Below are 23,120 nucleotides of genomic sequence, written 5' to 3' on the forward strand. Positions count from 1 at the left end.
GACAACGTGAATGTTCCACTTTGCACCGTACTCAATGAATAGCACACGGGTGCTATACGTGTTTTTTCCCCACCAATCAGATGTAATCAACAAAGAAGTCGGTGATCGAAAAGAGTAGTCTGTGATCTCAAAGGTTTGCTGGCGTCCATCTTAAACACTTTTTTTTTTAAATTAATGAACAGGCGTTTAACTAATATCCACTAATGAGACTTGGTCATTCGAGAGTGTCAGTGATCACAGCTTCAACGGTGACTTCCCCAAGATTGCGTGAGCGCAACTCATCAGTATGTTGTGAGTCGGCGATGTGTGTGAATGACAGCGTGCAGGGGCCAATCACAAACCAGGCCAAGCTCAGCAGTCACTGCTCAGGAAATGGCAGGCCGGTTTAAAGACAAGAGCGGCCACCTAGCTCCTCAGAACGGCCACCTTCTATCTCCAGTTCTCAAGGTTGACTGACAGAGCAGATTTAAACAACTTTGAAAGGAGAGTGCCATCACAAGGTAAGTGTTAATGGGTTGCTCAGATTATTGCAAGAACGAGTTCTTTGAACCTACACAATTTGAATTGATTCGATCAAATTAATCTATTCTGTTACTGTTACATCTACAAAAGACTGAAGTTAATTCAATGGATGATCTAAGCCGAGAGTTGGAATCATCGTTGGATTAAAATTCTGTGTGAATATTGCCAAAACAAGTGAGAAAGCAAGTTTCCTGTTAGGTTTGTTGTGTGGCTCTGAAATATGGTAACGACAGCAGTCTCTTGGGTATTTTAAGATTTTCTCATTGAACTCGAATGCGAAACATCCTGAAACTATACGTTTGTGATCCTGATCTATAGTGGCAAAGGTTCTCTGAACTGCAGGGTGTCAAATTCCTATCCAGAGCTTTTGTATGTACACTATTTCTTTAAATTAGTTCGAGTCTCATCAAGACAGATGGACTGTATGGTGTATTATTTACGGCAGACATTTCCGCCTCTCGCTAGCCTCTTCCAAGGCGACGCAAATCAACGACTCAACGGCACGACAGCTCCCTTGTGCCACTGCGTCGCACCGTCGTCTTCTTGCCGTTTTAAGTTTGTACACACATGTAGCGTGGCGTTGTGTCCTCACCAGTCGCGTCGTGCTTACATCCTTACCATGTTACATTTTTTTCTGCCTAAACATTGCTACGTTCCGTCTCCTGTCACTTTGCATTGTGGTTCGTCGTGTTGCATGTCTTGTGCGGCGCGTCGCCTATTACATCGGCCAAAGCACGACACAACACACGACGCAAAGGAAACGTTGCGCCGTCGCGTCGTGTAGTTGTGTCGCCTTGGCGGAGGCTAAAGAGAGGGAGAAATGTGTCATAAATAGTAAACCATAAGATTTTAATCTTGTCATCCTACTTTTCTCGCTATAATTCTATAATGTTTGTACTAACAGTTAGACAATGTTATCGTTTCCTAACTGCATTCAACACAAACTTTTCTTCCGAGTATTTTGCTTTGTCGGCGTTATTTTATACCTTATTCCCTAATCACACTTTTATCAGAAAACACTCTGTAAGTCAGAAGAAATCAATAATCTGAATGTGAAAATATCTCGAATGTGGCTGACAGGAAATATTTTGGTTACAAAACTGAGACCATACCCAACTTGTATAAAATTGTATTTCAATTTCCGGTATTGATATTGAAATGATAAATCGAATACAAAGCTCACGTTAAGACGTTTAGTAGGTACCCAAACAATTTCCCTCCCACTTTATGATTAAAAGCAGACATGAAACGTTATTATTGAAACGTTAGTATTATCACCACCCCCCCGAAAAATAGACGTTTCAAATATTACCACCACATTATTATTGTCTAGGCGTCCCTTTACCCAATTCTTTACATTTTGATTGAAAATAATATCTACGTGAATTTAAACTTTATTTCTCTCAATAGAATTTATCATAAACAAAATTTACACAGATTAACAGAGACATCATGGTAAGATTCTTTGTGATCTCCCCATTTATTCCTATTCATAAAAACACAACAGACTGTTTAAATTTACGTTATAAATACAGCCCCATTAGCGAACAACTCTGAGTTATCCTCAATTTGAGAACTTTGACGAGCATGATTTCTTTTCTGATTGTTAAGAGGGCATCAATGGGTAAGAGGGCATCAATGGGTGCTTAATATGTGATGCAGAACGAGCTAAAGCCTCAAGACTTGTTAAGGAATTCAAACTTAGAAAATACAATTGGAAAACGGTGTGATTCGATCTCGTGAAATGTGTTGATTTGAATATGAATATATTTGCCAAGAGGCTGCTATGAAGAGGCCGTTTGCAGTGCATTGTGCGATATAATTATGAACAAAGTCGCGTTTGCTGAGCTCTACGCCAAAATGTTCAACACATTTGTCATTGCCGTGCACGCGAAAACACTAAAGAACGGAATACAGTGACAGAAGATGCCAATCTCTTAATTTAATGGCACATTTCCATGAGGAATTGCTGAAACTGAAATAAATAAACATCAATACAATTAAATAGATTAAAAGTTAATAATAAGCATTAGCTATAAACATTAACCGCACATACACTTTTCTATCAAAAATTCAGGGATTTTGACGCTTTACTAAAACAGGATATTGTCGCCAGCAGATGTACTTTCAAATGAATTTACAACATCTTTAATATCTAATAAATTAATCGCTCTTTCAGTTGTCCACACACATCATTACATGTATCATAACAACGTATTGTAGCGTAGACCTTCGTGGGTTTTTCTTTTCAGAACACAACACATTTATTAGGCCTTCCTTCTTCACGACTTTTCCCAGACTACTCTATATGTACAGTACATTCGTCATCAGCACAATTACATTCACTCGATTTTTGGCAGTGGCCCAATTGATTTTTCCCGGGTGCGCCAATCCTTATTGTTCTGCACCCGGCCGCAACCGCAAAATAGGTGTCCAATTACCGGCGTGTTTGCGGAGCCAAAGCGCGACCCCAAAATGCAATAGAGTTCACAGAGTTCGTGATTCACAGTCAATAGGGGGCTCCAGCGGTGCATGCTCAAACGGAGTCCTCAGGCACCGGAGGCGTTTGTTACAGTATGCTTCAATTACACACAAATCTTATGCGGGATCGACACCTCTGGAATACACGCAGTGAAGGGTATTCAAGGTGGTTACTGTAATAAACGGGCCAGCGCGCAGCAGGAGGTTTCAGGGTTTACAGCGGTATTCTGGTGCTGAAAATAACAAAATAACCCGAGCAACTATGAGAAAATTAACGTTGCAAATGACATATCACAACTGGAAAATACATGTACATGTATATATACACATACAATTTTGTAAAGGTGCATACGCCCATGCAAACTACGACGATATATTTTCCAAATATCGACTCAAATTACGAAGAAATATACACGACAGTATTGCAATAAGTTTCCCAAGTCACATAAGAAAAGGTGTAAATGAATACACAGTGATATCAAATAATTATGGGTACCTTTTCTCAAACATGAAAAAAACACAGGTGAACTTACAGTCTGGATGTTATCTTGTCAAAACAATGTTTTTGTGTGGTGCTGGGAACGCCTCAGTCAAATATGACGTGTGACGTTCGTTTAATGGCGACCGTAAACTTAGAAAAGTGGCCTGTCTGAGGTAATCTCTCGGTGATGCGCTGTATGGTAAACTATTAATACTTGTTGGAAACGTGGAAATAATTTAAGTAATAATTGTGCCCCACTCTGAAAAAACAGTGAGTCTCAAGTTTTATATTAGAGGTACTAAATTGAAGACTTTGAAGTTTTTGTTTTGATTGGTCGTTCAGTATGGTATGATGGACGATGTGTTGGATTCCCATAGGTGAAACACTTTGTTTCCATTGCTGAAACACTGGGCAATATTTTATTGAATTTTGGAGACATGATTGACTTGAGAAAAGAGGGTCACAATTAAATTCAACATACCAGCAAATAAACCCAACACGCTTTCTTTAAGCATTTCATTTTCCACATAGCACTTTTTCTATTCGTATTTGTGGTCCTTGGTATTAAAGTAGGTAAACAACTGCGATGCTAGGGTGTAATCTGTACGATACGCACAAATCTGGTACACTGAGTTCTTTAAATTCACATGAACAAAACAATTTGAATTCTCGATACTAATAACAGTATTGCAATACATCGTGATTTGGGGCAAACTTGTGCTTAGTAACACAAGAGACGCCTTGCAACAATACACTGCTCTCAATGGATAAGAGGGGCACAAAGGAACCAGTCCATTCCAAAGATGGTGGTCGCTTTGTGAAAGCTTGCCCCAAATCACGAGGTGTCTTCAGTCTTGGGAATACAAATCTTTATGTTTATGTGCAATCAAATGACTCAGTGTTGTTACACTTTTATTCAAATGTAACTGGCAAACGGCTTATTAAAACCATTTTCTTTGTGTCTTTTCTCAGAGACGGTTGTACACAGTAAATCCATGATATTCGGTACGGAGTTCCCACACTCAACACGTGTAGCTCCCACAGAAACGGAACTGAGCACTTAAAGGAATGCCGGCTGAATAAAGCTTGGGAAGCGTGGCTCACAAAACAACGTGATGCACAAACAAATTGGTGTTCCCAACTAAGTAACAACGTGTTAAAATTAGCCACGACGTCTGTGAGGCCTTGTGGAATAGCGTTTCGTTCCAGGTGTAGCCCAGCCCAAAATATACATAGCGCCCTCAAGCGACCACTGAGAGAGAGGCAGAAAAAGCTCATGGATGCAGCCATCTTTTTCCTTCGGAAAGCGACCGGCAGGAAAACAAAAGGGGCCTAAAATTGTAATTTAATGGCCAAAATCACTTCCTATATTACGCATTCCTGAGTTTAATAATCATTGCTTCCAGGGATACTGCAAGTAGCTACTGGCTCTCAGGTAAGGCCAAACTTTGATGATAGAAAAATAGTCGTTTGGGAGCCATGTGCTTGAACCAGTACAGTTCAGTGATATGCATACATTACTCAACCTAGGGGGATTTTGTCAATAAGCCTGTAATTGAAATCTCAAAGTAAAACGAGCATATTTGCCAACAATATAGGTCCTGTAACAGGGGGAAATTTAATATTTGTAAGCCTACTTATGGGACTTAACTATCTGGATGAGAAAACCAATAATGTTTGTGGGGGATATTTTGCATATACATGGGGACATACGTAACTCATGGGTGAATATTGTGCATTAAAGGGATACCATACCGGCAAGATCTATAATTTGCATAACGTAATACTTGTTTCTCAAATTAAGAATGTTGTGAGGAACATATCTCTTTGGAAATTTGTGGAAAATGCCAAGAGGTAATAATTCCCAAGCTGATTTACTATTAAAGTAAATATGATTACCAGTGGAATCTAGAAGTGTCTAGTGTTTGTGAACAAGCTTCACATGTTGCATGTGACAGGATATGTAATTGAGCCACCAGAAAATGTTACATGTATAAATGTTACATGTATATTAGGTTCAAATTTGACCCGAGAGAAGTATTGGACAACTCCCACATTCAGCTCCTCTTCCTGAGCCCAGGTGTGCCAGACAGTACCGTGGGATTGTGCACTCGGGAGTTTTTGACCTGATTGGAGAGTTCCGTGATCAGCCCAGTGTGGACTTCTTCCTCCAAAGACGTCTATTGCATCTTCAACTCTGAACGTAGGCTTCAGACATCTGTGCTCTGCATACTGGCCCTACCTGATCAGGGAACTGAACAGTTGCAGTGCTGGTGTTGGACCAGCCAGGATCCTTTTGAATTTAAGAGAACTGACCATTTGTGGTTGAAATCCAAGATCTTGGTGAAAACTGTGTAGATCTACATATTCTATATCTTGTGTGTGTGTATCGAGCGCTCATTGTTATCTTGTTGTCATTGTTATCATTGTCATCGGTTTTACTACTGTTTGACCTTTGCTTTGTATTGTTATACATTTACAAGTGTTAATTCCAAATCTGCATAATTATAAGTGATTTACTGTTGCCAGAGGAAATCAAGGTTGAATTAAAGTGTGAAGTTTAATCTGAGAAATACTTGTCCTGGTTGTTTGGATTGTGTGGGCTACATTTTTGGCGACCTTGCCAGGACCTATTAAACCAAACCACATTTCCAAATTCAGACTAGCAGATTGAACTTGACTTTGATTCTTCCCACAATTTCACACATCAGATTCCTCCAAATTGGATCCATGTAATTTGGAGTGAAGTTGCTTTTTGTCATTCATCGTAAAGTTTTTCTTGAGAGCCAGTAGTTATGTAATTGCCGTATCCACACTACCAAACATGTACTAAATTTTCCTCTCCCATGTGATATTTGAGATAGTTGGTAGCGCGACTTTCATTAACTTTGGACAAGCGTTCAGCGATGGCGGCCGGCAGGGAGTTTCAACCGATCGGACTTGCATGGTGCAAGAAAGACGATGTACGTCCCTCCCATTCCCTTCTGCTAGTTTCAAATCCCATCGCTATCTCAACTGACTCCATATTGGTTGCACTCTGTGATGTCATCCAACATCTAACTGGTGTCTCCCGACGCGAAGAATCGGGTAAGACTCTCCTTCTTCTTGAGTTTGACCAAAATACGTCAGATGTGGTTCTTCCGCCAAGTGGTGAATTGAAGGTGGCATTGTCTGGGCGAGAAGTTGTGTTTGCTGTTCATCGACTTACCAGAGTTCGAAGTGACAAAGTCACAGTAGCAGACCTCAAGGCCAGAGGTTTGCTGTCGTCTACTGATAAGGATGAGAGTTTACAGCCTGCAGGAGTGGAAGGACCCACTGTGGCATTACAAGCAGCTCTCTCCAAGTGCAAGATAGCCAGTTCAAGGAGACTTGCTCCATTTTCAGGTGTTGCTACAGGGGAAACCTTTGATGCTTGGGTGGAAGTGGCACAGGGACAATTGGATGAAGAGGATGAGGAGGCTGAGAAGAAGAGGCGTATCCGGGAGGCCCTCCGGGCCCCTGCGGCCAACATCATCACAGACCTGAGGCGTGAAAATCCCCAAGCCACATCAGAGGATTATCTCCAGGCACTTGAGCTAGCATTTGGAGACACTCACACTGCAGATGAGTTGAGTATCAAGTTCCATTCTCTCCATCAGAAGCAGGGAGAGAAACCCTCCGAGTTTCTGACACGTTTGCAGGGCATCCTTCGGAAACTTACACGAAAAGGTGGTGCCCCGGCTGACAAGACAAATAAAATGCTACTTACCCAGTTCATGAAGGGGACACTGTACAACGAGATGCTCTTGGTTAATCTTCAGCTGAAAGACAAGATTGAGACTCCACCTACTTACCTGGCACTACTCAAGATGGTCCGACGAGAGGAGGCTGAGCAGGCAGAAAAGGTGTCCCGGCGAGAGCCTAAGCCGGTGCCTCAGCCTATCAAGACGGCCAAGCATGGAAAACTGAGTCAGGGAGAGTCGAAAAGAACAAACACCAAAGAATCAACGCACCAACGCCCAAATTTCTGCTTTAAGTGTGGCCAGGACGGTCACTATCGCACCAGATGTGATAACCAACCTGACCCAGAGAAAGTGAACGAGAGGTTTGTTAGCTTCTACCTGCAGGGAAACGAACGGGGGCGTCAGAAGAAGGCCGATTCGGCGCCCAAAAATTGAGGCCACCTAACAGTCGACCCGTCATCTATCAACCCAACACAGACATTCCCAGAGGGGTTGGTGGGGGATCTCCATACAAGACCCTGCTACGTGGATGGCATGAGGACCGAGGCACTACTGGATAGTGGTTCACAGGTGACCCTCATATATCGAGACTTCTTTGAAAGTCTTGGTCTGCCACTCCGTCCACTGCAGGATCTTGTGTTGCTGCATGCTGGTGATGGAAAAAATGCCCTATCTTGGGTGGACAGAGATTAACCTTGGATTGATGCCACTTTTTGTGGGACGGACCGGGCCTTCCCTACCTTGGCCTTGGTTGTCCCAAATAGCAAGAATACAGCCAACTACAAGTTGATTGTGGGGACAAACAGTGGAGTATTTCGCGAGTGCTATTCCTCCCTTCAGGGTGGGCCGCAAAGGGTACCAATAGACAGAGTCTGCGAAGGTATTTATAAAGAAATCCGTGGTCTGCAGAGGATTGGATCGGAGGGGTTGATAGGCTATGTGAAATCCAGAGCTGCTGCACGCATGATTGTCCCAGCAGGATCTACACAGTATGTTGTTGGGCAGATAAGGAACAGGCTTGGAAGAGCCGTGAACGGGTTACTGGACTCCACTGTCCCCAGTCGACTGCCAGGAGGGTTAACAGTTTCATGTACCCTTATCAACATCGCTCAAGGCTTTGGGAAGGTCAAAGTGTGTCTTTTGAATCAAACTGACCGTGACATATTCCTGCCCAAGAAATGCGTTCTGGCAGGGGCCTACCTTACCTCATGGGTGGCTGGAAGGACTGGCAAAGTGGAAGACAAACCTTGCACCTCCGCTGAGTTCCTAAGGGTTGCAGCGACAAGCTCCACTGAGGTGAGGGGAGACCAGAGACCTTCACTTTCAGAGAAGGAATTTTACAAATTGCCATTTGTTTGGGGGCCCAGTCAGCGCAGAAGAGAAAGAGCGAGTCCTCAAAATTGCCTACCAGAGATCAGAAATCTTTTCTCTGCATGAATGGGACATTGGCTCTACGAAAGAGATCTACCATGAGATCCGCCTGACAAACGATGAGCCATTTCGTGAAAGATCACGTCGAGTTGCCCCTGGGGATCTGAGGGATCTACGGGAACACCTTCAGCACTTGATGGACATCGGAGTAATCACAGAGTCCAAGAGCAAATACGCTTCACCAATTGTGATAGTAAGAAAGAAGAACGGCCAGATAAGACTCTGTATTGACTACCGCACGTTAAATGCCAGAACCATACCTGACCAGTATACTGTGCCGTTGGTACAGGAGGCTCTTGACTCCTTACATGGATGCAGCTGGTTTTCCGTAATAGATCTTAAGTCGGGATACTATCAAATACCCATGCATCCCAGTGACAAGGACAAGACGGCTTTCACTTGCCCAGTCGGTTTTTACCAATTCGAGAGGATGCCACAGGGTGTAAAAGGTGCACCAGCGACGTTCCAGAGATTAATGGAGCGGTGCATGGCTGGCCTCAACATGGCGGAAGTGTTGGTCTATATGGACGACATAATTGTGTTCTCCTCAAGTTTGGTCCAGATGGAAAGAACGACTTGGCAAAGTTTTTGACCGTCTTGCCCAGTACGGCCTAAAGGTATCCCCGGAGAAGTGCCAACTTTGTTGTACATCCGTAAAATACCTTGGCCATATTGTCTCGAAGGAGGGAGTTCAGACAGACCCTGCCAAGTTGGAGGCACTGAAAACTTGGCCCCGCCCCGAAAACGTCAGTCAGCTTCGATCCTTTTTAGGATTTTCAAGCTATTATCGCAGATTTATTGAAGGGTTTTCTGCCATAGCCAAACCACTGTTCCAACTGACTGGAGGTGCTCGAAAGAAAACAGCAGTGGCTGGGAAGGGCGATGGGTTTGTTGATCACAGAACCCCCTTTGAGACCAGATGGACGCCTGATTGTGAAAAGGCATTTCAGACATTGAAAGTAAGACTCTGCACAGCTCCAGTGTTAGCCTTTGCCGACATGTCTCGCCCTTTTGTTCTTCATGTTGACGCATGCCGTGAAGGACTGGGGGCCGTGCTCTGCCAAGAGGCTGATGGAAGACTTCGTCCCATCGCTTATGCAAGTCGGAGCCTGAGCCGGGCTGAGAAAAACTACCCAGCTCATAAGCTGGAGTACCTTGCCCTGAAGTGGTCTATAACGGAAAAATTACGAGACTATTTATATGCGGCAGAGGGGTACCCAAGTGTTCACAGATAACAACCCATTGACATACATATTGACCTCAGCAAAACTTGACGCAACAGGTCACAGGTGGTTAGCTGCCCTTACTACCTTGATTTCACCATACACTACAGACCCGGACGTGCGAACCAAGATGCTGATGCTTTGTCTCGAAGACCAGCTGTAGGTGGTGGTGGGACCAAAGAATTTGATCAGCAGGAGAAAATTCGGGATCTTGAAGCACGCCTGCGAGGAGAAAGCAAGGACATTGATCAGACCTGCAATCGTGAGGAAATCAATGCCATTTCAGCCCAACATCTGACTAACTCAGAGGCCAGACAGCGGTCTTCTATCTCTGACCCTACCAATGGTGAGTCTTTGGTGTATTGCATGGCAATGAGTGCAGATGCAGTCCCAAATGACTATTCCAGCCCGGGCGCTGACTTGAAAGTGTGTGGGTTGGAATCCGTTGACTGGAGAGAAGCACAAACAGCTGATGAGGACATTAGTCAAGTCATCCAGTTTGTCAAGCAGAAATCCAAACCCAAGGTGTCAACCAACTTTTCCAAAGAGTTGAAAGCCATGTGTGGACAGTTCAGCAGGTTTGTGCTGAAAGATGGTGTATTGTACCGAAGCTGTGTTGGCCCATCTGGATCTAGATTGTTTCAGTTAGTGGTGCCGCAGAATTCCGAGAACAGGCTATGAGAGGGGTCCACAATGATGTAGGTCACTTGGGGATGGAGAGAGCAGTTGCTCTGGCAAGACCCAGATTCTATTGGCCCAGGATGGCATCCCACCTAGAGGAGTGGATTCGGTGTTGTGCCAGGTGTGTAGCGCACAAAACTGCTCCCAAGGTTTCAGCTCCTCTTGTGAATATCTCAACTACTTACCCGTTAGAGTTGGTGTGTTTGGATTTCCTCAAGCTTGAGAAGGATCGCAGTGGAGCTGAATACATCCTGGTCATAACTGACCACTTTTCGCGCTATGCGCAAGCATTCCCAACTCGGGATAAGTCTTCCCGAACTGTGGCAAAATTGCTGTGGGAGAAGTACTTCCTACATTATGGCCTGCCAACACGACTTCATTCAGACCAGGACGTGAGTTCGATAATAGACTCATTAAAGAGCTCACAAGCCTCCTTGGTGTGCAGAAATCAAGAACGACACCTTACCACCCGCAAGGGGACCCCCAACCAGAAAGATTTAACCGTACCTTACTTAGCATGTTGGGTACTGCTGCCAACTGAGGACAAGCCAAACTGGAGTAGGTATGTAAGCTCTCTGGTACATGCCTATAACTGTACCCGCAATTATAGTACAGGATTTTCCCCGTACTACATTATGTTTGGCAGGGAGGCTCGCCTCCCCATAGACCTTTGTTTTGGCACATCCCCTGATGGTGTTGCTAATAGCGATCACTCCAAGTATGTACAACAGTTGCGACAAAATTTGGAGAGTGCCTATAGACTAGTATCCGAGGAGTCTGCTAAGACAGCAGCAGCCAACAAGCGTCGATATGATGCAAAAGTGAGAGGTAATGAGCTCCACAAGGGAGATAGAGCTCTCATACGGAATGTTGGCCTTAAGGGCACTCACAAGCTTGCTGACAAATGGGGTAAGCAGGTTTATGTTGTTGTTGGTCGTCACAATGACAGTATCCCAGTCTATCAGCTTAAACCAGAGATTGGTTCTGGACCAATCAAGACACTCCACAGAAACATGATTCTTCCTATTGGCCTGCTTACGGGAGAGATGAGTCCCACCCCTGTTCCAAGGAAGGCAGACCGGCCACGCACACGGCAGTTGGGAATGAATGAACCATCTCTGATTTCTTCCAGGGGGCCGACCCGTCTGACTCTGAGTCTGACGAGCCTGAAGTAATTACTGTTTGGCCAAAGGAGGATGAGGCAACCACAATTGTTCACCAGCCTCAGCCACTTACCAACTTGGGAGAAGATCTGATAGGTGTTGAACCAGACACACCCAGAGAGCAAGGCACTCAGGAGACTACTTCTGATTCAGCTCTGAGTCCGTATGCTGAGGAGTTTGTTCCTCAAACCTTTTCTTTGGACCTTAATGAGAATGCATGTGACTTGATGGGATCTGCCTTGCCATCACCAGATGATCAACCCTGTAGTGCTCCGCTAGTGAGAGAGTCCTCGGAGTCTGAGGCAGAGCCAAGTGAACAGCAGGGTAAATCTGACCAAGAGTTTGTCGAGCAGTCTGGGGTTTCCTGTGACCAGGAGAGTGGAGACAAACCATGTGTTAATGTTGTTCCTTCAGACACGTTCCCAGGAACGAGTCCTATGTCAGAAGCTGAACAAAACCCTTGTGATGAAGTCCACAAGGAGGCTACACAGGAGAATGAGCTGTCATCTGATGGTCAACGTCAGGAGTCAGAACAGTTAGGTCCTGTGGTAGAGGAAAGCTTGTCTAACAAAGATGACATCTCAGACGATGGTAGTGCAAAACCAGATGCCTCAGCTCAACCTGCTGAGCATGATCTTTGTTCTCTCAGACCTGTGGTTGGCTCTGGTGTGGCCTCTAATGCGGATGGCTCTCTTTGCTCAACACAGAGAGTGGCTCAACCGAAAATGATGTTGGCAATATGCCTGTTGTATCAGGGCCTAGCCCTAACACAGATACACATCCTTTGAGTCGTGAGAATATGGAAAGTGCACGTCCATCTAGAGAGCGAAAACCACCACAGAGGTTCACATATGATACACTGGGTCAACCTACCCGAACTTATGTAGTGACATCTTCTACCTTTGGGAATCTAGTCCCAACACTTTATGACACTATTTTTGGAACTGGGAGAAGGGACAGGATCGGGACGATCCAGCATGTCTAGAAGGGGAGGGTGTGGCGCAGCCAAAATATACATAGCGCCCTCAAGCGACCACTGAGAGAGAGGCAGAAAAAGCTCATGGATGCAGCCATCTTTTTCCTTCGGAAAGCGACCGGCAGGAAAACAAAAGGGGCCTAAAATTGTAATTTAATGGCCAAAATCACTTCCTATATTACGCATTCCTGAGTTTAATAATCATTGCTTCCAGGGATACTGCAAGTAGCTACTGGCTCTCAGGTAAGGCCAAACTTTGATGATAGAAAAATAGTCGTTTGGGAGCCATGTGCTTGTACCATAACAGTTCAGTGCTATGCATACATTACTCAACCTAGGGGGATTTTGTCAATAAGCCTGTAATTGAAATCTGAAAGTAAAACCATCATATTTGCGAACAATATAGGTCTGTAACAGGGGGGAAATTTAATATTTGTAAGCCTACTTATGGGACTTAACTATCTGGATGAGAAAACCAATAATGTTTGTGGGGGATATTTTGGCATATACATGGGGACATACGTAACTCATGGGTGAATATTGTGCATTAAAGGGGATACCATACCGGCAAGATCTATAATTTGCATAACGTAATACTTGTTTCTCAAATTAAGAATGTTGTGAGGAACATATCTCTTTGGAAATTTGTGGAAAATGCCAAGAGGTAATAATTCCCAAGCTGATTTACTATTAAAGTAAATATGATTACCAGTGGAATCTAGAAGTGTCTAGTGTTTGTGAACAAGCTTCACATGTTGCATGTGACAGGATATGTAATTGAGGCAGCAGAAAATGTTACATGTATAAATGTTACATGTATATTAGGTTCAAATTTGTTTACTCTCAGGCCCAGTGCGCTGACCCGAGAGAAGTATTGGACAACTCCCACATTCAGCTCCTCTTCCTGAGCCCAGGTGTGCCAGACAGTACCGTGGGATTGTGCACTCGGGAGTTTTTGACCTGATTGGAGAGTTCCGTGATCAGCCCAGTGTGGACTTCTTCCTCCAAAGACGTCTATTGCATCTTCAACTCTGAACGTAGGCTTCAGACATCTGTGCTCTGCATACTGGCCCTACCTGATCAGGGAACTGAACAGTTGCAGTGCTGGTGTTGGACCAGCCAGGATCCTTTTGAATTTAAGAGAACTGACCATTTGTGGTTGAAATCCAAGATCATGGGGAAAACTGTGTAGATCTACATATTCTATATCTTGTGTGTGTGTATCGAGCGCTCATTGTTATCTTGTTGTCATTGTTATCATTGTCATCGGTTTTACTACTGTTTGACCTTTGCTTTGTATTGTTATACATTTACAAGTGTTAATTCCAAATCTGCATAATTATAAGTGATTTACTGTTGCCAGAGGAAATCAAGGTTGAATTAAAGTGTGAAGTTTAATCTGAGAAATACTTGTCCTGGTTGTTTGGATTGTGTGGGCTACACACATAACTGGCAAGAAGGTCCCAATAGCTAAAATGAGATATTTCCGTCTCTAGATATTTGTACCCAAGGATGATGAGGATCTATTTCAATTTTACCTTATATTTAGTGAGACTTAATCAAATTGTACTCAATGTATGAATATAAAGAGACAGTGGTTATTATAGCTCAACCAAATCTCATTTGACTTTCAACACCGTGTATGAATATCATCAGACGTCACTTTCATTGACCAAATTTAATTTAATATCATCATTCGATTGCAGATCTTGCATTTCTGTTACAAAACCAAATCGCTTTATAGAACGAGTACGCCCAACACACATGCAGGTCAGACTAAAACTAGATGTAATTTGAACATGGTTTGGAACACATACCAATTCGATGGTTTGACTTTCGTACAATGGTGGAATGCATCTATCGAACGACAGGACCAATCGTTATAGTTTTTGAAAAATAATTACAAAAAATAAAAACGCCGCTGTGCCTGCCTGGCCTGGGCCAGCACGTTCACTCTCCAAATCAGTATACAACTATCACATGAGCATGTCACATGTCATTGTTTCATCAAAGAAGTTGTCCGATAAGGAGCTGCCCATGTATAGGATCAACATAAATGTATGAAAAAATATATTGAAAGATGTTTCGAAATATCACTAGAGCCACAACATACATTATTTTCATTAGAAGACATTAAAGGTTTGCCAGTTTGTAACGCCACACCTCACAAGCTGTTTTCAGACAACATTCATGTCGGACCCAGTTTTTAACTTGTACGCATTTCTGAAGTAGCGCATCGAGCCTTGTCACAACGTGTCTAATGGAAGAAGATTCACTCTGTATACAGCTTTAGTAACAAACATAAATATTTAAAATTTCTATAAAGAGAGCGATCACAGCTTCATTGAACCTCTCTTGTACAGTTCTCAGGTTCTCACAAAGGATCAGGATTGTAATTTTCCGCCTCTTCTGGTGTTGATAGCTGATCAAGTGCAAACTCCTTCTCAGGGTTGGGAAGAGACAAATGGGTGATTTGTGAATTAAGCGACAAAATCTCTGACCTGACTGGTCCAATGGTTAAATACGTGACCAGGAAGTGACACTAAATAAACAGATAAATGCTTGAATTGCAGAAATTATGATGACTTATTTGTTAAACACTAGTAACTGCAGGCAGTCAAGGATCAAACGAGGGCACTTTATAATGTAACTCGACGGCAGAGGAAATGGTCCCAAGTGCAAGGCAGGAACTAATGGGAGTTTTCTAGGCGGTTCTTGACGAGTACAAGGGATTTGAGCCAGGGAACAAGATTCGATAACTTATAATCTCTTCTGCCACCATTTGGTCGTCTAACTTAGCTGCTCACCAATGTAGCGCGCGTGGTAAACATAATGTTCATTAAATTTTGCTCTGCTGAGGCCGAAGAACTATGGAATTCCATATCTGCCGTCGTGCGTCGCCCGTCGTGCGTCGTCCGTCGTGTGTCGCCCGTCGTGCGTTGCCCGTCGTGCGTCGCCCGTCGTCCGTCGTGCGTCGCCTGTCGTCCGTCGTGCGTCGCCCGTCGCCGTGGTTTTTTTGTCACGATTACGCCGTGGTATTTTAAACTTTGACCCTTGATCGTTTCCATGTACATGTCCTTGTTCGATCGATCCACCATGCCTGACTCTCATTTTAGCAATAGAACTAGAAGATGTACATGTATTCGTTTTTGCAGTTGCGCGAAACTCCAATTGAAAGAAGAAATAATATCCCGACATCGACTATAAGTAACGTTTATATGAAATAATACCATTTTGGTTACATAAATAAATCTACAAAATGAACTTTTTGTTAGGGTAGATTGTTTTTCTCGATAACTTAGTTACTCTGAACGTAACTTTACTTGTTAACAGCCAGACTTTAGGTCTATAGCCTATATGATATTTCTGTCTGTCCATGCACGATATCCCACAGAACGGAATGTAAATAATAGATTATTTACAATGTTTGATTCCCAATAGTTTTCACAAGAGACGAACTGATTCAACATTATTTTGAGGGCGGGTAAACCTATGATGAAATCTGCTGTATACTCCAAAATAGACATGACTTTATTTGCAGGTTGGCTCACAGAAGTCTTTTAAACAGTAACATTACTTGTTAGCCCCATAAATAATGCTAGAGTGCTGGACAATCTGTTCTCTTTAGTCTATCCACCATGGCATACACACCCATAAAAACCAACACGTCATATTTTCTGAAACTTAAACCAAGTGGTAATTGCCCCTTAACAATACATTTAATAAACAGTTTGTTATCCACAGCACGTCTAGTATTTCTGGATTTCAAGATGAAATTGAGAGGACAAAATAGAATATCTGTATCATTATATATAACGGGTTTGCCCTTACCCAACGTATATTAATAAGCACTGTATGCTCAGTGCTTGTCCGAGAGCTTGCGAAAAAAACCTCACAAGCTTACTCGGGTGGGACTCGAACGCACGACCACCTGCTTACTTGTGCAGATGTCTTAACCACTCGACCACCGAGCTTGCCGGGGTCGGCTGGCCGGTGCGAGCCAAATGAAGAAGCGGGTACCGCGAACTCTTTTCAAGATGTATTTTTGCGTTGGGGAGATCTCGATTATATATAACGGGTTTGCCTTACCCAACGTATATTAATAAGCACTGTATGCTCAGTGCTTGTCCGAGAGCTTGCGAAAAAAAAACCTCACAAGCTTACTCGGGTTGGACTCGAACCCACGACCTCCTGCTTACTAGTTCAGATGTTTTAACCACTCGACCACCGAGCTTGCCGGGGTCGGCTGGCCGGTCCGAGTCAAATGAAGCAGCGGGTACCACGAACTATTTTCAAGATGTATTTTTGCGTTGGGGAGATGTTAATTATATATAACATGCAGTACACTCAAACAGATAATTTAACTTCAAAATTCAATGAAAACTAATTTATTTATAAATATACAAACTACAAAAACAATACACTGAAGGGGGAGCAAAATGCAGAAAATCAACAGTTTAAAAACAAAATGGGTTTCATAGAAACTAGAAGGCTGGTGGGCTGGTTAATAGTTACCACTAGCCCAAATTCGGACAGTTCAAAGGGAGAGTTGGTCATTTGTCCGATGCGCCGCTGTTACATGACTCTCGGCCGATCCTCAGCGAGGATGATGCAGGTGAGTCAGGGCTGGACTTAGCAGACCAACAGGCAGGTAGGTAGCCGTGTCCCCCTGCGGCAGACTCGCTGTTCCTATCCAGCCAATGGAGGACCTGGCTTGGTCGTGTCTCGGTACTCAATGAGGTCCACTTACGGGAGCTCCGACTCCGTAATAAGGAGCCCTGAAATATTGAATAATCATACCCATGTTTGCTAATACACATGTACATCTTACGGCAAACATTTGTGCACCATTTGACCATCGGTCACTAAAATTGGCTTTTGACCTCCCCATTGTCACAGATATATAAAGTAATAGCACTTACATATACTAGACAAAACATAATGGCTGCATATTAGAAAATACTTAAAAAGAACACTTACAGTATATACTGGCTCCTGAGGTCTTACAGCACACTGAAAATTGTCACAGCCTGCCCTTCCTCTTTAAACTTTTCTCCTGAAAATTTGGGGCAGCAAATCGCTCTCCCAACTTATGGCTACCGCCAACACTGGATTTTCAATCCACATTAACAAGGTTAAAAAGCTTAATACAATTTGGGCTTCAGAGCTATCGCTCAAACTTGTGCTATCGCACCACAGGCCTGTCAGTGTGTGTCACACAGAACCACACCCCAGTATTTAAGGCTATCACTGCTGGACAACGCCTCAGTGAGCAGGCACTATAAAACACTATTCAGGTCCCCATGCCTGGTGTGTACCCATGCAGGTGTGAACCATACAGGACCCCACCTTACTTTGCATAAAAGGGCATATAAGGAAATTTGGCCAACTTGGCAACATACAGTTTGTGTCTTTAAATTAATCAAACACTTGGCGTAAAATATCACTGACTTGTGACAATTACAATTTCATTGACTTCTCCTTTTATTTTCAGAAACCGTACCGAATTATGTCTCCTTTTTAATAGTTTTTCGATTCCATTACATTTTTATAGATGCAACGCTGGTATGCAATTACCTTTTCAATTGCCATCCTTCTGGGGAACTCTGTCAAGCTCCGAGCTACTTTTACCGGGTCGGATCCTGCGGGTGGTGAAGGCCCTAGCTCTCAGGTGTGTCCAATATGCTGTCAGGGACCTGCTGGAACACCCGGAATTCAAGGCCTACCAGGAAATCAGGGTCAGCTTGGACCCGCGGGGTCAAAGGGCGATGTAGGGGTAAAGGGTCAAAAGGGTGACATTGGTCCAACTGGTGCTGTTGGAATTGTTGGCCCCAAAGGGGGTGACGGAATCGGCCTGCCTGGTAAGGTAGGTCCCAGAGGCCCACCCGGTTTAGTTGGAGCCCAAGGAGAAGCAGGGGTCAAAGGTCAAAAGGGAGAGCCGTGGGAGACTCCAGGTAACTCCGCCCAAACGGTGGCATTCACCGTGACCCGGAGAACCGACTCCGAAATGTCTGGGAGCTACGACAGCCGTTTGTCTTTTGAGAGGTTTGAGACGCTTCTGCCGGGTACCAGTTTCGATCTTGCGACGGGGACATTCACTTGTAATGTGGCAGGTACCTACGTTTTCACGTTTTCTGTAGGCAAATATGGCTCCAGCTCTCTCACTGTTAGTCTCAGGAAAAACGAAGACTGGGTTGTCTCGGGCAACAGCTATGATTCAGATCAATTTGAGCAGGTGTCTTCCAGCGCGGTACTGGTTCTGCAGCAAGGAGACTTGGTGTATTTGACCATGAACGGTAAGGCGTGGAGTTCTTCACCCAGACACTACACGTCATTCAGTGGATTTCTCCTTTACGTCGAATAAATAGACAACAACCAGTCTTGAAAGACTGGTCATGCGCGTTGTAATCATCATATATTCGCAACACGCTGTGAATGTTATCTAATACTCTAAAACATTTCTATTACAATAATACTATGGTGAGATTCACCTGAATTAAAAGAAGTGGATGCATGTTTGCTATCACTTGATTAGATTTTTAGAAAACCGCAGTCCTCTTGTTTTAATATATCAATTTCCTGTCAACCGCAGTTGCATGATTTGCATCAAATCTAATTACCCTGTTTGTAGCACTATGGCGTGATCTGATATTGATTTCAGTCGCAAAGTGTTAACAATTCACGCGGCATTGTGTGCCTTGGGCATTCCAATGAAAATTTCACCTACACCACATTCTGTTTTATGGTTTTGGGGATAAAAGCAAGCAGTGCATTCAGCTTTTCATTTGTGCCCTATTCACAAGTAACAACGTCTATCCTCACGCATACATTTTTTTCCTAAAATAGTTTGTGGTTTACCTCTATATGGCACGATTGTTGACAAGCAATTTGTGATCTCGTCAAAATCCTAGATTAGAACGATAAAATCAAGCAAAAACACAAAAACACCAGTTTTTGTTTATGCAAGATTTGTTTTCCTTAAAACTAAAAAGTGTCGCTTTCTTTAAATTAAACAAGTTTCAGGAGCATATAAATGTCTCATTGAATTCAATTACCACTCATCTGTGTTGAAGAAGCACTGGAAGTGATAGTGACTGAATGCAACAGCAGCCTTTTCCTTCACCGTAGTTAGCTGTTTTGGCATAAAGCAATTGTTTTTATATATCAGAGATTCTCTCCAAAACATGGACAGAATTACGCATTTTCTTCTTTTGAGGTATTTATCCGCAGTGATGGACTTTCGGGTGGTTTGAGTAAATTTTGATATTAAGAGAACAACAACTGCGTGTTTGCTAAATACCCATTACAAAAAGGTAGTGCACCTGTAAGTGGAAATGGACGGATTTGAGGGTAATTTGGATGAATGTATTCCCTTCCAATTTTGGACAGCCTTGAAATGTCCAAAGACATACGATATGACATTTGTACATTGATAAAAACAGCACCTCCTTAAATGTGATGAATTTTTGCTTGGCCTTCAAATACGTAGTCCACAGTTTTACCTGGTATGCCTACATTCCGCAAAAAAATCCTCAGTGCCTTTTTTCACTCGATCCCCATGGAACTCGCGTCAGACAATTGATTTGGATTCCCTTCACTTTCTTGTTGTCCAGATTCATATTATCAATATAATTCGTGGGAAAAAGTATTTTACATATTGACACTACATTTTAGTATCTCTTCCTACTTTGTATTTCTGTTTCTATATCATCACCATGAACTTTGTTTGAAAAGGAGTAGGGAATAAAGTTTGTGATATTATCCAAGTTCATTAAAGTAAAGTTACTAAAGATGTTTAAGGCATCTTTAAAAAACAAATGTATGTTCAAGATGCTTAACATTAATCTAGAAATAGCACTTATATATTTACAAGACATTAATTCATTTGCAGCTCATGTTTTAAGGGGTTGTACATTCGCTCGTATTTAATCATGATTGTTTAACTGAAACTGTTACAGAGTACCAATTTTGAAAGAAAAATAGTAATCGTTTTTCTTAAACCTAGATTTATAATTTCCCAACGTCTGAACCTCAAGCACTAAAAGATTTAAAGCTGCCTTTTGATTTCTGTTAGAGTTCAGTTGCAGTTTTGTAGTGTGGTTGAAAACAGCAGAGTTGTATCCAAATCACTTTTTCCAAGTCAAGTCCCAAGTCAAATTTTAGCAAGTCAGGCAGAGTCTCAAGTCATTTTTTCCAAGTCAAGTCAAGTTTCGAGTCAATTCTTTCAAGTCAAATCTCGAGTCCATTTTTATTTCAAGTCTAGTCAAGTCTGAAATCAAATTTCGAAAAGAGTGTACTTTAAAAGGAAAGTGACACAAATTGCTACAATTTCTTCTTTGGCACTTAAATATTAAAAAACTACATTTTTTACCAAATATTATGAACGTTTCCTTCAAAGTGATTATACCAACGGCAATTGACAGAGTGTTTCTGCTTGATGCAGTGTGAATTCCTTTTTGCTAATGGGGGATTTTTGGTAGTAGTTGTATTCCACTCGATTTATTCCTGAGTGTTGAATTTAGGGTGATTTGAATTTGCCCGCAGCCTGCAACAGTATGCAGCCTGTGGGCTCTAATAACGAATAACGCTCTCTAATAACGAATGGTAATCAGACTTTGCAGTGCGCCTCACGTTCACAAGCACGAATGTACAAACTTGCATGTACATAGTACTGTACATACGCGTGTATTATGAACACGAGTTCCGATACACATGTGAGGAATACCGTGAATACGAACGATGTTTTCGTGAATGGGATGAACGCACAGGTCACAGAGGTTCGGGATTTTTGAGCATATTTTTAAATAAATGATTTCATATAACGAGTCTTTTTTTTTTCAAGTCAAATGTCAAGTTTAGGTTTTTTCAAGTCAAGTCTCCAGTCATTTTTCCAAGTCAAGTCAAGTCTCCAGTCATTTTTCCAAGTCAAGTCAAGTCTCCAGTCATTTTTCCAAGTCAAGTCAAGTCTCCAGTCATTTTTGTCAAGTCAAGTCTCCAGTCATTTTTCCAAGTCAAGTCAAGTCTTGAGTAATTTTTGTCAAGTCAAGTTTCGAGTAATTTCTTTTCAAGTCAAGTCAAGTCTCAAGTCTGAAAAATAGCGACTCGAGTCCGAATCAGCGACTCGACTCAACAACATTGTAAAACAGGGACATTTTCAGGTGTGAGGTTTGGGACAAGTTGTCCAGATTGCCCAAATTGTCCAATTGGTGAGAAAATGGCAACATGTCTCATGGAAAATCTTGGATCCTACCCTCCAAGATATACCACAGGAGATCACTTGCAATAAACATACTGTGCCAGAACTTTGTGAGATTGTTCAAGTTACTGACAACGTGAAACGTTCAAATTACAATTAATCTCTAACATTTTGCTTGATATCGGTCAATGGGCTGGTCAAACGCTGACTCTTAAAAGAACGTTGTTTTAAGAGGCAGTATTGTCGCTGTGATAATATGTCATAGTTGTTAAAGATACCTCTGAGAAAACAAGATTATCTCAGAAATGAATAGATTGTTCATGCAGTTCTTTTCCATACATTTAAAGGCAACATAATCTATAATCACGAAAACAATGTTTTATCCTGACTCAACTCTTACCTTTTTTTGCGCCTTTTTTATTTGCAGGGACTGCAGGACACCCACTTTTCAAGTTCAATGTCAAAGATACGTTACACAAAACAGCTGCAAACTGTTTGCTGACTACAATGACCTAAGATACAGATCTCAAAATGTGGAGGACCTGACGTTTCGATCCCGGCAGAATCTTTATCAAAGGCTTTCTCTGAATTTTATAATCTAAATGTCATTAGAAGGGATTGTGGGGTCTACAATACAAGAATAATGGGTTGATCAGTGATTGACGTCATAGGGCCCAGCATTTTAGAAAATAGGGCCTTTGCAGCGCAAGTTAACTCTACGCGGACAACTAGCAAACAATAGCTTTATGCTGTACAGCACTTGGTTCCAAAGTCTGAAGTTGGCGCTACTCCCTCCACATAAACCTCTGGCAACTGCACTTTGCTTGTTCACTAAAGGGAAGGAATAGTAGAGTACAAAAAGCACAGTGAAGGAGAAATAGATAAATATACAAATGTAAGCACGATCATACCATGGCCATGTAAGGTCGTGCAGAAGTCTATGAAAAAACGACTTATTAACGTAAGATGCACCCCCCTAAATGTTTTGAAACGGTTTCACCAAGACATTTGTCTGAGTAAAGCAGCTTATTAACGTGATGCCGATGGAGTGAGTTCGTTGTTCGTTCTGTTCTGTTCTGTTCTGTTCTGTGCTGTGCTGTGCTGTGCTGTGCTGTGCTGTGCTGTGCTGTGCTGTGCTGTGCTGTGCTGTGCTGTGTTTTGTTTTGTTTTGTTTTGTTTTGTTTTGTTTTGTTTTGTTTTTGGCAAACGTACTAGTAAACAAGAGAGGTTGTATACAGCATCTA

At 42.6% G+C, this 23,120-nt stretch overlaps 2 protein-coding genes and 1 long non-coding RNA gene across 3 annotated transcripts; all 3 read left to right on the forward strand.

The window, feature by feature from the left end:
- The first annotated feature begins 227 nt into the window (after positions 1 to 227).
- On the forward strand, positions 228 to 22,269 carry LOC110989735 (complement C1q tumor necrosis factor-related protein 4-like). Its single transcript, XM_022254318.2, has 2 exons — positions 228 to 500; positions 18,235 to 22,269. The coding sequence occupies exon 2, from the start codon at positions 18,235 to 18,237 to the stop codon at positions 19,042 to 19,044; it is 810 nt and encodes a 269-aa protein (XP_022110010.2). The 5' UTR covers positions 228 to 500; the 3' UTR covers positions 19,045 to 22,269.
- Positions 5,504 to 7,684, forward strand: LOC147795688 (paraneoplastic antigen Ma2 homolog). The gene has a single exon (XM_087131416.1). It carries the CDS (start codon positions 6,391 to 6,393, stop codon positions 7,639 to 7,641), a length of 1,251 nt encoding a protein of 416 aa, XP_086987542.1. The 5' UTR covers positions 5,504 to 6,390; the 3' UTR covers positions 7,642 to 7,684.
- On the forward strand, positions 12,716 to 14,087 carry LOC147795689 (uncharacterized). Its single transcript, XR_015423685.1, has 2 exons — positions 12,716 to 12,923; positions 13,528 to 14,087. It is a non-coding gene; the product is annotated as an uncharacterized LOC147795689 (long non-coding RNA).
- Positions 22,270 to 23,120: the final 851 nt, after the last annotated feature.

Source organism: Acanthaster planci, linkage group LG21, assembly GCF_054643075.1.
Source record: "Acanthaster planci isolate LZ-2023a linkage group LG21, COTS_SCS, whole genome shotgun sequence".
NCBI classification, from domain to species: domain Eukaryota; kingdom Metazoa; phylum Echinodermata; class Asteroidea; order Valvatida; family Acanthasteridae; genus Acanthaster; species Acanthaster planci.

Bases quoted from the DNA above. Each gene is read 5' to 3' on its own strand.
- LOC110989735 (XM_022254318.2), top strand. From the start codon at position 18,235: ATGCAACGCTGGTATGCAATTACCTTTTCAATTGCCATCCTTCTGGGG.
- LOC147795688 (XM_087131416.1), top strand. From the start codon at position 6,391: ATGGCGGCCGGCAGGGAGTTTCAACCGATCGGACTTGCATGGTGCAAG.